We start from the raw sequence: 15,849 nt of genomic DNA on the forward strand, positions 1-15,849 counted from the left end.
TGTCTGTGTGGTTGGGGAGAGGGGGTGTCCAAGTGCCTCTGGTTCCAGTCCCAGCCAACCATTTTTTGTACAGCTAAGAAATAGCATTGGTTTTAGAAGACTTCAGGACAGCCTATTCTCTGTAGTTCAAAGCTTTCTATTTAGTGGTTGAGTGTGTCCCAATTAAGACCTCAATTATCAATTATCAATTTCTGAAGGAGAAACAAAAATTCATGTCTCTGTCCACTCCCCTCAAATGGTCAAATTATATTTCCAGACAGAAAAAGAGTTTAGTATAGTACAGCTGGAGTGCAGGTCCTAGCAAAAACAAAATTTTCATGTTTCCACCACAATGATTTGACTCTTTAATAAACTGGATTCACATCTCTCATTTTTGAAAAATCAGAATGTGTGTTGTTTACTTTAGTGGTCTTGATTATTTCACATAATATATGTGAGGCATTTTTCTATGTCATTAAACTTTTTTTGTGTGTGTGATGCTGGGGACTAAACCTAGGTTCATCAATCTGGTGATCACAAGATGGTTTATGGTGGCCTGATCATTCTCAGGATCCTTAGGCTGACATGGTCTCCATTTTCCAATCAGAAGACAATGCTGGAAAATCACCTAAATTATAGATTTCTTAAAATATTTTTCTCTTGGATATGGGGTTGTAGCTCAGTGGTATGGTGCTCACCTTGCATGTGGAAGGCACTGCATTTCTATCCTCAGCACCACATAAAATTAAAACAAAGTTATAGTGTCCATCTACAACTAAAATATTAAAAATCATCTTTCTTTGCTTAGTACATTTATTGTTGTGCTAATAAACAGTACACAATACAGTTATCATAAGTGAGTGAATGTATAGTTAACTTTTTTTTTTTTAACAGATTTACCGGAAATTTGGGATTGGCAGGACCGGAAGAGAGACTGGCTTGGAGAGTGACAGGCTTGGAAGAAGACATATGGAAGTAAAATTAAAATAATATTCCCTTGTCCTTCCTTTTTATCTCTTTTCCACCTATTTCTTTTATTTCTTCTGTCCTACCTTAGTAGGAAAGAACTAGAGTGGTTTTCAGGCTACTTTTAGTAATTATACAATATATGTATAATATATAACAGTATATATATGATATATAATGTGTAATATCATATATATGCGAAAAATTATCACTTGAGAATTGAAAGGTGTGATATCTAGGTATTTAATTCCAGTTAGGTAAGTTGAATTTAAATTCTATAGAAAAAAATCTTTTATTTCCTCACAGAATGTTTTTAGGCAAACCAAAGAATGTTCTTGAATGACTTGAAAGAATGGAGAAAATAGAGGACTCTTTCATCTTTCTTTCTTATTTTAATTTATTTTTGTGAACTTTTCTTTTTTCTTTCTTTTCTCTTCTTTCTTTCTGGCACTCAACTACCTTCTTAATGCCCCACAGATTGTTATATGTTGTTTCACTGTTATTATTTGATTTAAGAAATAAAACAAAGAATCAATAAATGGGATGGCTTCAAATTATAAAAGTTCCAAATAGCAAAAAAAGCAATTAGACAGAGAGTTTATGGAATGGGAAAATATCTTTGTCAGACACTCTATGACAGGGAATTAATACTTAGAATATATAAATTACTCCAAAAAATGTAACCCTACAAAACCAAATATCCCAACCAATAAATGAACAAAAGTACTTTAGTTAAGACATTTTTTCAAAAAGAAGAAATACAAATGGCCAACAAATATATGAAAAAAATATTCAACACACTTTACATAGGGAAATACAAATCAAAACTACATTGAAATTTTATCTCAATCCAGTTAGAATGGCAATCATCTAGAATACAGTAATAAATGCTGGTGAGGATGTGGGGTGGGGAAGGGTATACACTCATACATTGTTGGTAGAACTGCAAATAGATACAACAACTTTTGAAAAAAGTATGGAGATTCCTCAAAAGACTAGGAATGGAACCACCATATGATCCTGGTATCTTGTCCTCTGGTATTTATCCAAAAGAACTAAAATCAGCATACTATAGTGATACAATCACATCAATGTTTATAGCAGCACAATTCATAATGGCCAATTAATAGAATCAGCCTAGGTGCCCACCAACAGATGAATGGATGGTTAAAGAAAATATGGCATATATGCACAATGAAGTTTTACTCAACCATAAAGAAGAATGAAATTATGTCATTTGCTGGTAAATGGATGGAACTGGAGAACATCATGCTAAGTGAAATAAGCCAGACTCAGAAAGTCAAGGGTAGAATGTTTTCTTTCATGTGTAGAAGCTAGAGCAAAGTAAGGGGAAAAAGCAGGAATCCAAGAAAACAGAAGGGAGATCAGTGGAGTAGAAGCAGGAAATAAAGGAAGAGGAAGCAGGGATGGGAAAAGGGAGGAACTTTGGAATGAAATCAACCAAATTATGCTATGTACATATTTGAATATTCCAAGTGAATTTCACCTTTATATTTATCTATAAAGTACCAATTAAGCAACAAATACATAGAAGCAAGACCAGTAGAGCAGTTGATAGGGGGGGGGGGGGGCAAAGGGAGGGAGGTTGGGAGGAATAGAGGAAGAAGTGTAGATAAATGGAGCAAATTACATTTCATGAATGCATAATTATGTCAAATAAACCTGTTATGTAAACTATAATGCATTAATAAATACATTAAACATATTTTTTTCTATTGATTTCTAGTGGCATTCCATTATGTTCTCATAAGATGTAAGGCAGGATATTGGGATTTATTTTTTGGTATTTGCTAAGACTTGCTTTGTGACCTAAGATATGATCTATCTTGGAGAAGGTTCCATGATCTTCTGAGAAGAAAATGATTCAATTGTTAGTAGCTGAAATATTCGGTGGAAGTCTGTTAGATCCATTTGATTTACTATAGTATTTAGATCAGAAGAGTCTTTATTGATTGTATGTCTAGATGACCTGTCTATTGGTGAGAAAAGTGTGGTGAAATCATTCAGTATAGTTGTATTGAGTTCTTTCTGGGACTTAATATTGAAGGGCACTTATTTTATTCAATTAGGTCACCAATGTTTGGGGCATAAGTATTTACCATTGCCATATCTTCTTATTAGATTGTTCCTTTACCAGTATGTAGTGACCTTCAACATATCTTCTGATGAATTTTTGCCTGAAATATGCTTTGGTGGATAGGAGTATAGCTACTCCTCCTTATTTTTGAACTCCATTTGCATGGAATATTTGTTTTTCCACCCTTTTACTTTCAGCCTGTGGATTTCTTCACCTATAATATGAGTTTCTTGCAAACAGCACATACTTGGGTCTTGTAGTTCAACCCACTCTAATAATAAAGGAAGGAGTATGGAGATTCCTCAAAAGACTAGGAATGGAATCACCATTTGAATTCTGCAATTATGTAAAATTATAACATACCAATAACAAACAAAACAAAAATATCTACATTTTAGTCCTGGATGATATCTGTGGTCTAACTTGCACATTCAGTTGTATTTTGATGATGATGATGATTTTTGTATTGGAGATGGAACCCAGGGCCCAGAGCATATGATCCAAGCATTCTATTGTAGAGGCACACCCTCCTCCACAGAAAATCTTAGTTAAGCTTCTCCAGAAATTTTCCCCATAATTGATCTTCGGACTATCAGCAGAAAGGATCTCTACAAAAGAGTTCAATGTAGTTAAACTTCCTATTTCCTGTTGCTCTATCTTATAATAATGAAATTTGGCCATAGGCCTGAAAGAGATCAGCACTCCAGATGCTGAAAGCCCCTTTATTAGCTTTTCACAACATTTATGGACTATTAAATATTCTCTAGTTTGAAATGATCTAGTAGTTTGTAAAGGTTTCCAAGTGGGAAGTATGTTTACAAATGCAGAGTGTGATTAGGAAGTTGGATTCTTTAACAAGATCTCTGGCCTTGGGGGAGCTTCATAGGGATATTTACATTTCAAAGATAAGAGAAGATGTTACTAATTGGATTCCATGGAAACAGCTGGCAGGGGGGAAAAGAAGCTCTCCTCTTCTCAAGCAACTTGTCCAGAACAGTGAAAGAAAAAGCTGCCTTTGTGTGAACTTCTGCAGATTGTGAACTTCTGAGCCCCTTCCCCTACACACTGGGTATGAAGCTCTAAAACTTCAGGAACTCAGGGTTCAGGGAGATTGATTGATTATAGTGAAAGCTTTCCCCTCTGAACCTGGTTGCAGCCAAATAAATCTGCCTCCTGGTACTTCCTTGGGGTCTGATCTCATCTGTTCCTACAACACTACCAGTGGACTATATCACCTGCCCCTGCTTTTATGTTTTAGACAAAGAAAAATACATTTGTGAAGGAATGAAAGGATTGATGGATACCCATGTTAGGGGAGGTTTTAAATCTTAGGGATGTTACTAGGAGATATATGTGGGGGTGGGGTGGGAGGCACTAGCCAGTGCATGATAAGGAAAGCCTCAGAGTTTGTTTAGTCAGAGCATCACATCACTTTCTCCATTTCTCCCTCCGTCCCTCTTCAAGGACTCATCATCCTGCCTGAGCCCTCTGCATGTCTAGTATTCCTAGAGGCCTGGAGGGGGATGCCTGCCTGCTGATCCAATGTTCTCTTTGTAACCTCTGGGTGATCCAATCAACTTCTATGATAGTGTGTATGTGTGTATATGGGGGGGGGGCACACTCACGTGTGTGCATGTGTGCTCTGTTTTATTTATTTATTTTTTTTATAGTGCTGCAGATTAAATCCAGACCCCCCATGCTAGGCAAATAGTTTCTTCTGCAAATTTGTCTAATGCCTACTCTTAACTCCTCTTCCTCAGGGTCCAGCCACATGGGGGCCAAAAACTCAAGTTGGTGGTCATTATTTTATTTATTTTTTTATAATGGGGATTGAACCCAGGGATGCTGTACATCGCACTATGTCCCTAAACCCTTTTAAAATGTTTCACTTTGAGACAGTGTTTCTCTGTGTTACTCAGGCTTGTTTTAAACTTGTGATCCTCCTGCCTCAGTCTCCTGAGTAGCTGAGGTCACAGCCATGCACCATTGCACCAGGGAGTCATGAGATTCTTATTCCAGTAGACATACTTTCCAAAAAATAAAGGTAGGAAAATGGTTTTATTCCCTGCCTTGTGCCTTCTTGCCTTCTGTTGTGGGATCCTGGCAGTTCCGTCTCCTCCTCACTGCCCTTTGGGGACCTTTTCTGTAGTTTACCCCACCTACCTAGGGGAGTGGTCACTAGCAGCTGAGGGACAGGCAGCTGCAGTGTTCTGTAAATGAAAGGTGCTGGTCTCCTCCAGCTCCATAGGACTTACTAACTAGATTATGCCTACCTAGAATTTCCAGCCCAGGTCTTGGGTTCTCACAAGTGAAGATGAGTCCTGGGTGAAGTCAGGGTGAGAACAAGGGTGTTCCAGTGTGTCTAGGTATGTGGAGGCTTGACCTTGCAGGCAGAGATTCAGGGTAAATCAGCACCTCCTCTGAGCTTTACAGGAGAAGGGAAGACAGACTAGAGAGAAGACAATAGGTTACCCATATTGTGGGGAGCAATTCTGGGAATGCTTCTTGGAAGAGAAGAGGACAGGGGAGTGTGAATCAGGTGCAGTTGGCCCAGGGCTGTCCCTCCTTACTCACCCTCCCTTCTTCTATATAGTTCTTCCTCCAGATTCATCCTCCAATCTCTGGTTGCAGCCAGTTGGAGACTTCTGGAAGGGATAGAGGTTCTTGGCCTTTAGGAATGTTAACTCTGGCTCTGCCTTTTGCTGTGCTTAAATTCACCTTCCAGGTGAGGGAAATTTCTCATCCCTGGTTTTCTGGACAGTGGCTTTTGTTCTGAATAATTGATACCACCCAAAACCAGTTTCTCCACGACTATTACTGGCTTCACAAAGCCAGTCCTCTGTTCTTTAACTCAGTTTGGTCATATCTGAAGCTGTACCATTCCATACAATGCACTGGACACAATACCACCATTGTAAAGAGAAAAGTTCTTGTTGAACTTATGTAAACAACTTTATTACCATAAAATTAAGGAAATACATAAATAATTTCAGATCCGGTAGGGATCAGTTTTGGAGAGAGATACATGTATTTTGCAGTACTGGTTATTGAACCCATAGCCTTGCACATGCTAAGCAAGTGCTCTGTCACAGAACTACATCCCCAATCCTTTTGCTTTTATTTTAAGACAAGTTCTCACTATGTTTCCCAGGCTCGTCTTGAACTTGTGATCCTCCTACCTCTCACTTCTGTGTAGCTGGAATAATCAGTAGTTTTAATACTTTAACAATTATAATTCTGAAAATTAACACAATTTAATGATTTTTAAGAAATATGTGTTTCCTCATTGAGTAAAAGGACATAATTGTGAAAAAATCCAATTATATTTTCTTTTTATAAAATTTAAGAAGCCAATGTATATACACTTGACTCTATTAGTGACATATTAATATATTATCCTATGGGGAAATGCCTGGATATTTAATGACTATCCATCCTGTCGTTTGCCTTAGTAAAAGTCTAAGGATATAGTTACCAAAGAGATTAGAGAAACCTTTAAAGTAAGCATAAGTGAGCTATGCTCATGTAGATAAGAACCTAGTGGTTTTTATAACTTGAACACCTGGTTGATAATGCCATGTTAAACTCCACTCAAATCTTAGTCTCCGTGTCCCTGCACTTTTTTGTGATTCAGGTTTCCCTAGGAAATCAGTGGTTCCACTATTCACATAGGACTCTGAAACAGCATTTTCTTCCTGTGTCTCCACTTTTCCACTGAGTAGGGAAGAATCAGGTGATTCCTGCACATTTTCTATTCGGTTTCTATTTTGTAGGCCAAGTCTGCTTAAGGGACACACTGAATTTTCTAGGTGTTTCTCAGAGATGGAGAATCACTCGTGCTGGTGTGGAAGGTATGTGCAGGCTGCTATGGGCATTTGGGCATCTCGGGATGTTCTTTAAGTCTCCTCCAGACCTGGGAGTTGGTGATTTGTGTCTATCCTACCGAGTTCAGGAATGGTTTCAGGACGCCACCTGCAGGCCACTTTGAGGTATTAGTCTTATTGTCTGGGAGATGCAAGGGATGAGATATGGGAGTGGCCAGAGTCCTAGAAAGTGCTTGGGGATAAATAGGACCTTGCAGGTATCTGCGGAGCTCCTGTGGCATCTTTGGTGGGACATTGAATCAATCTCAATCTCTCTTTCTCTCTCTCTCTCTCTCTCTCTCTCTCTCTCTCTCTCTGTGTGTGTGTGTGTGTGTGTGTGTGTGTGATCTCTTTCATGGTGCAACAAGGCCCTGACATATTGGGGGCCGCCTGGAAGAGTCAGGACACCATGAGGCGGGACTCTCCTGGGGAGCAGATGGCAGGTCAGGCTTTTGCAGTCAAGGACTGGGAGGTCTTGCCCACTGGGTTCTATCCCTGGTATGGGGTCTGGTTGGACTGGGCTGGTAGCAGTGGCACTTAAGGTGTTGGGTGTTGGAGTGGCCTAATGGGTCGATTGGGGAGGTGGGACTGCTGGAAGATGGGGTTTGAGGCGTTCAGGGATCGCACTCATGTGTGATGATGGGAACCTTGACTGTTTTCATGGACCTTTTCGTGGCTCTGTCCAAGGTCTCACCGTGTTCCCGCCCTACCTTTTCAGTGGCCCTCCTGCACCTGCACTCACGTTGTCCCCTCGCTTCTGTCTGCACTGCCCAGCCTAGATTCCTGCTGAGCAGCGGCCTCTTGCTGCAGAGGCTGAACTAGGTGTGTGTGTACTTCGCTGCCATGGGGTGGGGGTAGGGTTGGTTTGCAAGGTGTGCAGAAAGTTCAAGAGGGCGGGGCTGCTTTCCTGAAACCCTTCCTCATCGCGGAGTCCCTACTGGTACCCAGTAGACCTCCAAGACAAGCCTTGAGCCTGAAGGGCGCAATCATCAGACAAGGTGACCAGCGTGACAGCCGACTGTGTCTGAGGCTTCTGCCTAGGTCCTCACCTGTAACCACCGTTCCCTCCCGGCCTCCTTTCCACTGCCTTCCACCTCCTAGTTTGCTCCCTAATCTTAACCTCCGGCTTCAGACTGTGGTTCCAGCTTCAGTGTGCATTGCACCTCAGGATCGGGGGTGGGGGTGGGGGACTAAGTTCCTGTCTCTTGCTGCATTGGCTGCTGCACTGTTTATCTGTGAAGGATGGTCTTTTTGCAGAGTCGCCACTCTGCCTGGCGCCTTGGGCTGCTTCCCACCTCTCCCCAGTGGTTATTTCTGAGTCCGCAGCCCCAGGGGAGGGCCAGAGAGGGCCTCCGACTGTCATGACTTGATCCTCCATCATGACTTGATCCTCCTGTCTACAGTTGAGGGCGGTGTGGGGCCTGGATTCCACTCCCTAGTACACAGTCTCACTGCCTCTCGCGCACCTGCTGTTGGGCAGCGGGTTTGTGAGCCCCCTCTGCTGTCCTGCTCCATGCCTGCGCGGTAGCACAGCAGAGTTGTGCCCCCTGGAGGGCTTTGGGTCAGGTCATCTCACTGTCCTGCGGATTGGAGGTCCACAGCAACAGGCTCAGTGCCCGTCCTCGACCCAGCTAGTCATCCCTGTCCCCAGAGAGGGGCCTCTGTTATCCTTACTGTAGGAGCAGCAGCCTGGTCTCTGGCACACACTCCCCAGCTTCACCTCTGCAGACCGCAGAGCTAGCTCACCCAGCAGGCAACTAAAGGGTAGAGCAGCTGTCAGAGGAGGTCATCTGGGCTCTGGAGACTTGCCGCTTCTCCACACCTGCCACCTGCTCCCATTCAGGGTTCTTGCCTACAGGCTAGGATCCCATTGGGGTGTTCAGCGACCCTTCAGCCCAGAAATGCCAAACACTGGGGCTGGGTGTGGGCTCGAGGCTTCACCCTGCGGTGGTGCTGGTCGCCCCTTTGTGCCCTTTTTCCTCTCTGCGTGGCATGGTCGGGAGTCCATCAGCAGTCCTCTCCTGATCATGGACTGGGACACTTCTGTGGAGTAGGGATCCAGTCACCAGTGTCACTCCTTATTCCAGGTGGTGGCACTGGATTGACCAGAACTCCTGTGGCCAGGGGCCAGAAGCTACTTACTCTACTGGGAAGGGATCCTGTTCTACTGATAGTCCCTCAACAGTCCTTCATGCCCAGCCGCCAGAATTGGCTGATACTTGGCAGCACATATCCCGGAAGACCAGGAAATATCTCTTTGTGTATTGGATGCTGTTTCTGAGACATTTACATTTCTTCATATTTTGTATTTTTGTATTATCTCCACTAGATTTTATCCTGCTACAGCCATATTAGTTTTTTAAAAAAATTATCAACATGTAGGTTTAGACTTAAATATATTTCTACTGAATTATGCTTTTGAAAAACACATGGATTGAGAAATAATGAAGGGGTGCTTGTGCACCCCTTGAGTCTTGCTCTTTCTCCATTGAGTTATTTTCTAAGAGAAAAGGTGCAAGTGTGTGGAATGTGAGGGATTAATAGGGTGCATACTATTGATTATTCCAGGTTAATAAATTTCCACAAAGAAATGCAATCCTGTTCCCATGAGAATTGGTTTGTCCCTCAGTCCACTATGTTCCCATAGGATGATGTGTAACAAATAGAAAATTACTATAACTTCATTAAAAAAGAGGAGGAGTTCAGATAAGATGAAATTCACTTACTTTTTCTGATACTCCATGAATAGAAGAACTCTCAAGAAAAATGAAACAATAACCATTTGAATCCTACCAAGTAAGTGTGAATAATGGGGCTTCATGAGAGAGATTGTTGGAAAAAAAAAGTGTGGTAGGGGGAGTTTCCATGGGCTATACATGACCACGTATGTGTAAAAGACTTATGTATTTGCCACCAAGGGGCTGATCTATGTAAAATTCTAAATTTTCTTTGAAGTGTTCACTTTATTTCAATATTTCTAAAAATATAATTGACACATTATAGTTCATATTTATATGGTACATTATGATAATTTGATGTACTTTCTTACACAATGCATAAAAATCAAATCAGGGTAATCAACATTTCCACCTCCTGAAATACTTACCATTTGTGTGTGTGTTTGTGTGTGTGTGTGTGTGGTGTGTGTGTGTGTGTGTGTGTGTGTGTATTGGGAGCCTTAAAATTCCTCACTTGGTTTTCCATGAAGTTTTCCAGACCAGTACTGGAGGCCACATTGGCACAGTTAAAGCCCTTGTTTACTTTTTTAAAAAATTTTTTATTGTTGGTTGTTCAAAACATTACATAGTTCTTGATATATCATATTTCACACTTTGATTCAAGTGGGTTATGAACTCCTATTTTTACCCCGTATACAGATTGCAGAATCACATCAGTTACACATCCATTGACTTACTTTTGAGGCATGCTATCTGGTCCAGTGATTATCAAGAATTGCAAGAATAAATTGTCTTCACACAATGCTTTAATGTGACTGTGGACTAAATTTAATCATTTTTAAAGCAAACAAAATAAAATTCATTAAATACACTCCTCAGTAAAAATTAGATTTAACAATTAACGTTGAATACTCCATCTTCTTGCATAGATAAGAATTGACAACTGAAAACAAATGCAGACATGTGAGAATATTTTTTCATTATTTATGTGTGTGATGATAAACACATTTTTAAAGCTTGTTAAAATTGATTTACCATGCATAATGTGACATTGATACCAGTATTTATCTGCAGTTTAAATGGGAGAGAAGTTCACTGTTGAAATTACTTAGGAGGATGCCTTGTACACACCCTGAATTTGATTCAATATTATTATATGAATAAAGCAATAATCCTGTTTTAGAAATGGAAGTTTTTTTGGGGAATCAAAGAATCCAAATTCTTCATTTTATAATTAGAAGGACTAAAACCAAAGAATATCAGAAAATCTCTGAAGTCAGAAACCATTAATTATAGTGTTACTGAAGAAAAGCCTTCTTCAATGTTATTTCAGTTATAACACCCTGACTCTACCTGTGTCTTTAATTTTCTTCATGTGTATTTATTTCTTAGGGTTTACAATATGTGACACATAAATATGTTGGAGGAAGCTTTAGGAAAAAATAGTTCCTTTTAGAAGGGGATTTATTTGGGACATTGAACACTACCACAGTGCTTAATTTCGAGAAGAAATAATTCCAGAAAATACTCCCAATGAGTGGATGACTAAGAATGCAAGAAAACTGAAATGTAACTTACTGCAGATTCTGCAAAAATGTAATAACTTTTTCCTTGATAGCTGGCAAAAAGAGGCACTCTATTCTCTACACAGCAAGTGTCCTAGTCATTATGATCGCACAATGGCACAACAACCTGACTCTTGTTTATTTCCAGCTCACATTTGTTTCTGTTTAGGCAAATCATCTGTTAGAAATATCAACTTGCTATGATCCTCACATGAGGAGAATATTGTTAATTGCCTTGATAAACTCTGTGGTTTGAATCATATTTTCCCAACCTTCATACATATGTCATTGTTATTGATTGGACATGATGTGTTCCCCTACAGAGCTCTTGTGTTAATACAGGAAGTAATGTTCAGAGGTGAAATGATTGGACTGTGAGAGCTAAAGTAACCAGTCCATCTAGTATGAATGGACTGAGTGGGTAGTAACTATAGGCAGGTGGGGTGTGGCTGGAGGAGGCGGGTCACTGGGGGCATGCTCTGGAAGGATTCATTTTAACTGGCCCTTTCTCCCTTCCCTCTGTCTTGGCCTCCTGGCTGCTATGAATGGAGCAGAACTCCTCTACCATGCCCTTCCACCATGATATTCCTCTTCACCTTGGTCCCAGAGCGATGGTCTCAGCTGACCATGGACTAAAACCTCTGTAACTACGAGCAAAATAAATTTTCCATCCTATAAGTTGTTCTTGTTGGGTATTTTGGTCAGAGCAATGCAAAGTGAACTAATATAGCCACACTTGAAATCTAGAAAACATCTGCTTTTCTTCCTAGAACTGGTGTTAAGTCCTCTTACCCATGCAACTGAGCAGGTTTGACAAGTTGGATAGAAATCAAGTAAGATAATAAGTATTTTGTCATTTTCTTTCTTTTTCTTGTTTTTTTTTTTTTAAGAAAATAACTGAACTCTTCCTAAATATCTAATTTATTAGGAAAGCTTTTATCTTTTCAATTCAATGACATTATTCTATATTGTCTATAAAGAACATTTCCTACACTTCATTCTTTTTTAGATATTAAACTACCTCTCTATATTGAATGGTAAATGTCTAAACAGTGATGATTTCACAAGTGTTTTACTTTTACTTGAACCAGTTTTATGGGGGTAGTGTGCTTCCATTTTGGTGTTAAACTACAAAGAATACACTCAGTGAGAGAGTGAGTGATTGTGTGCATGGCTGTGAATGAGAAAGAGAAAGGAGATGAGAGTGAGTGTGTGGGTGTCCTGGAAGGTGGAAGAAGATGCAAGACACAAGATAATAGACATGTTTTATTCAGAGGCAGAAGTAGCCTCTAGCCAACCTCCCAGCTCTAAATTCAGCCCCCAGCCAGTTCTACTTAGCTGCCCTGAGCCATTTCCATAGGCCTTTTTAATATGCAGACCAGACAAAGAAGGCACACTACCAACGGGTTACATCAATGGGCACATGGCCACAACCAATGTTTATGACCTTGACTACATATGTTGAGTCAGATTGTTCATGATGTTGAGTACACACTATAAAAACATAGCCTGCTGGAAGTCTTGGTGAGGGAGCCTAACTATATCCATTTTGGGCCTGCCTTACAATCACCCCTTTAGGATTCATTGCCATACAATCTACACATCTGAAGTCTACTGCAATAATCCCTTAGTGAGATGGGCAGAGCCCTGCATCCATAGGCTACAACAACAATATAATATGTAATAACATACAACCAGAAAACAAATCCCATCTCCTAGGATTACTAAAGACCACTGCCTGCCTCATCCCATACTGAAGTGCCAATAAGTCTCTCAAGCCACATCCAATTCTCCAGGGACATAGACTGGATTCACCAGGGTTGTCTAGTAGCAGAACTCACAGGAATTTCCATGCATACCAGCATACCCAGTGTTTGCTACTTCGGCATAGGAGTATGCTCAATTCACATTGGTGTTGGAGAAGACATACCTACAGATGAAAGTACAAGCAGTCACAGGCATTAGTATAGGTTAATCACATCCATCCAGGAAAATGCATGCCAGCTTTGAGTTTGGGGAAAGCACAGTGGCCACCTGTGTTGCCTCCCTGCACAGTGACACCACTCCTATAGCTTGGTCCTGAACTTTGGCAGACTCAGTGTTCACCAACCCTAGGGAACATGGTTGGCCAAAGGAAATAACAAACATGTCCCATCTGTGGGATCTGGCCAAGTCACAGGTACCCAGGGTGGTGCCAGGGGTGGGGGGATATTCACTAGTTTTCCATGGTGTCACAAGGAGATCACACTCCAATAAATTGGAATGTGATCACACACCCAATGAAGGTGGAGGGCCTTTATTGTCCAGGGCTATGTTCAATCCAGTTTGCCCTCTATTCAATTCAGTGGGAACAGGCAAAGGAACATTTCCTTGCTTCCCAAACCCCAGCTTAAGTACAACATCCTTGTTGTCACCTGGACCTGTATTAGTGCTGCTTTGCTATGCAGCAAACCCCCACAGGAGCTGGTCCCCATCACCAGGGATGCTCACTCAGAGCTCTCACAATTGCCCACTCATCCCAATGGCTGCTTGTGCCATTCCCACAACATATCACAAGGTGTCAGTAGAGGGCTGTAGAGCAAGAGCCATCCAAAAGGCCAAGAGCTCTCTACTGGAGGCTGTGCTGAGTCCTTCATAAAAGGTAGGTTGATTGCAGTCCTATATCCTTGCTCACACAGGCCATTATATTTCTCTATCATGCCTGCAGCCACTGAGCCGGCAAACAACAAGCCTGTAGCTGTATGCACTGTCAGCAAAGCAAATGTGACCTCTTTTCACCTCAGGAAAGGGCCAATGTAGTCAACCTACCATCATGTTAAAGAGTTGCATCCATGCATTACCTGTCCATCTGTGGCTCCAAGGCATCAGGGTGTGGATGTTCCTGAGCACAAAACACACATTCCAGGGCAGCCCATGTTAGAGGCAGACCCCATTGTTTGACTACATTCCACATAGTCTTCACATCTGCATACTGTAGGTGATGGTGCAACAAAGCCACCAAGTCAGTGGAAGGTGTCTGCCCTAAGCCCCTTACCCTAGCCAAAGCATCTGCTTCACTATTCTCTGGGCTAGTCAGGGGAGCATGGCCAGTAATATGTACAGCAGTTATCTCCTTTTAATGGCCTATTGTCCAAAAGACCTGTCACATAGCTTGACCCCATAAAGGCTGATGCCCTACCATCCAATTGTTCACTTTCCACATAATAATCCACAAAGCTGACCCCTTAAAAACAGCCCAGATATCTGTACAGATAATCAGGGATCCCAGTTCATGCAGTGCCACTGTGCATATGGCACATGTAACTCATCCCATTGACTGCTCTGTGCCATTCCCACAACATATCACAGGGTGTCAGTAGAGGGCTGTATAGCAAGAGCAGTCCAATAGGCCAAGGGCCCTCTACTGGATACTCAGTGTAACAAGCACTATTGCCAACTGGGGCTGCTTCTTCCTTAAAGGGTGATGGCTCTATTAGCTCATGTTTATCAACATTGTCTGGTGTTTCACCAGCTGAATATTGAACCAGCCCTAGAATCTGTGGAGCTCATGGGACAAGGGGTTAGTAGACAAGGCACTCCTTTGTTCCAAATATGCTCCCCCACTTTGCTAGGGCTCTACTTGGGTGACTGCCCAATTCTACACCCATCCTGCCAAGGATACCTGGTATATACCAAAACTTCAGCAGCACCTGTGATGGCCTCCGAGGCCACTAGAGCTGCATACACAGCTGTGATCTGCTTCTCGATCAAGGTATAGCAAGCCCTGGCATCCTTTCCCAACTGTGAAGAGAAGCCTATTTGTCTCTGCAGCTGCTCATGCATGAATATTCAGCTTGAAGGGGCAAGCTGGGTCTACTACCTGCAGGGCCTGAGCTTGTTGAATGGTTCTCCTAGTGGCTGGAAGGCCTGTTCAGCTGTTTTGGTCCAGTTCCACTGTGCCTCTTTCTTCACTAGGACATAAAGGAGACAATACAATTAGGCCAAATGGGTGAGTAAAAGCCCTCCAATAGTCCAACAAATCCACATAGGTCTGCAATTGCACTACCATTGTTGGTCATGAATATGCCTGAATTATATCAATAAAATTCTGGCACAACTTTTGTCTTAACCAACCAAACAATATTCAAGAACTGACTGACAAGCCAGATCCCTGCACCTTGGTGGTGTTTACTACCCAGCTACATGTGTCCAAATGGGCCTCTAAGTTGAGGCTGCAAGCTTTAAATCTGTGAGAGAGTCAGAAAGCAACAATAATATAATGAAACATGTACAATAGGTGGCTGAGTCCACTGGGCCACCAAACCATGTGGCACATGGTTGGGCTATGCAAATAACTTTGTGGTAACACTTAAAATATCCATTACTGGTCTTCCTATGTGAAGACAAAACTGCTTCTGTCTCTCTGAGTCCAGTGCTATAGAAAAAAAAAGCATTAGCCAGGTCCAGCACATAATGATATGTGCCCAGCTGCAAGGTCAGTTGGTTCATAAGATCATGCACTGAGGGAACTGCTGCATGCACTACTTTGTTCAGTTTTAGATAATCCAGTCATTCTCCAAGTGCCATCAAGCTTCACTGGCCACTCTGGAGAGTTTAAGGGGCTGTGTGTGTGTGTGTGTGTGTGTGTTGTATTATGCTCACTCTCTCCAGATTCCAGGATAAATAGTTCCAATTTCTGCATGTCCCCCTAGGAGGCAGTA

General features: G+C 41.7%; 1 protein-coding gene across 1 annotated transcript in view; it reads left to right on the forward strand.

The window, feature by feature from the left end:
• The window catches only part of Ankrd12 (ankyrin repeat domain 12), a 149,130-nt gene extending 147,454 nt beyond the window's left edge, over positions 1–1,676 (forward strand). Inside the window, exon 13 of the mRNA XM_048806574.1 lies at positions 874–1,676. Within this exon, the coding sequence (XP_048662531.1) occupies positions 874–969 (96 nt within the window). The 3' untranslated portion in view covers positions 970–1,676. The remainder of the gene's footprint in view (positions 1–873) is intronic.
• Positions 1,677–15,849: the final 14,173 nt, after the last annotated feature.

This window comes from Marmota marmota, unplaced genomic scaffold, assembly GCF_001458135.2.
Source record: "Marmota marmota marmota unplaced genomic scaffold, marMar, whole genome shotgun sequence".
Lineage (NCBI taxonomy): Eukaryota > Metazoa > Chordata > Mammalia > Rodentia > Sciuridae > Marmota > Marmota marmota.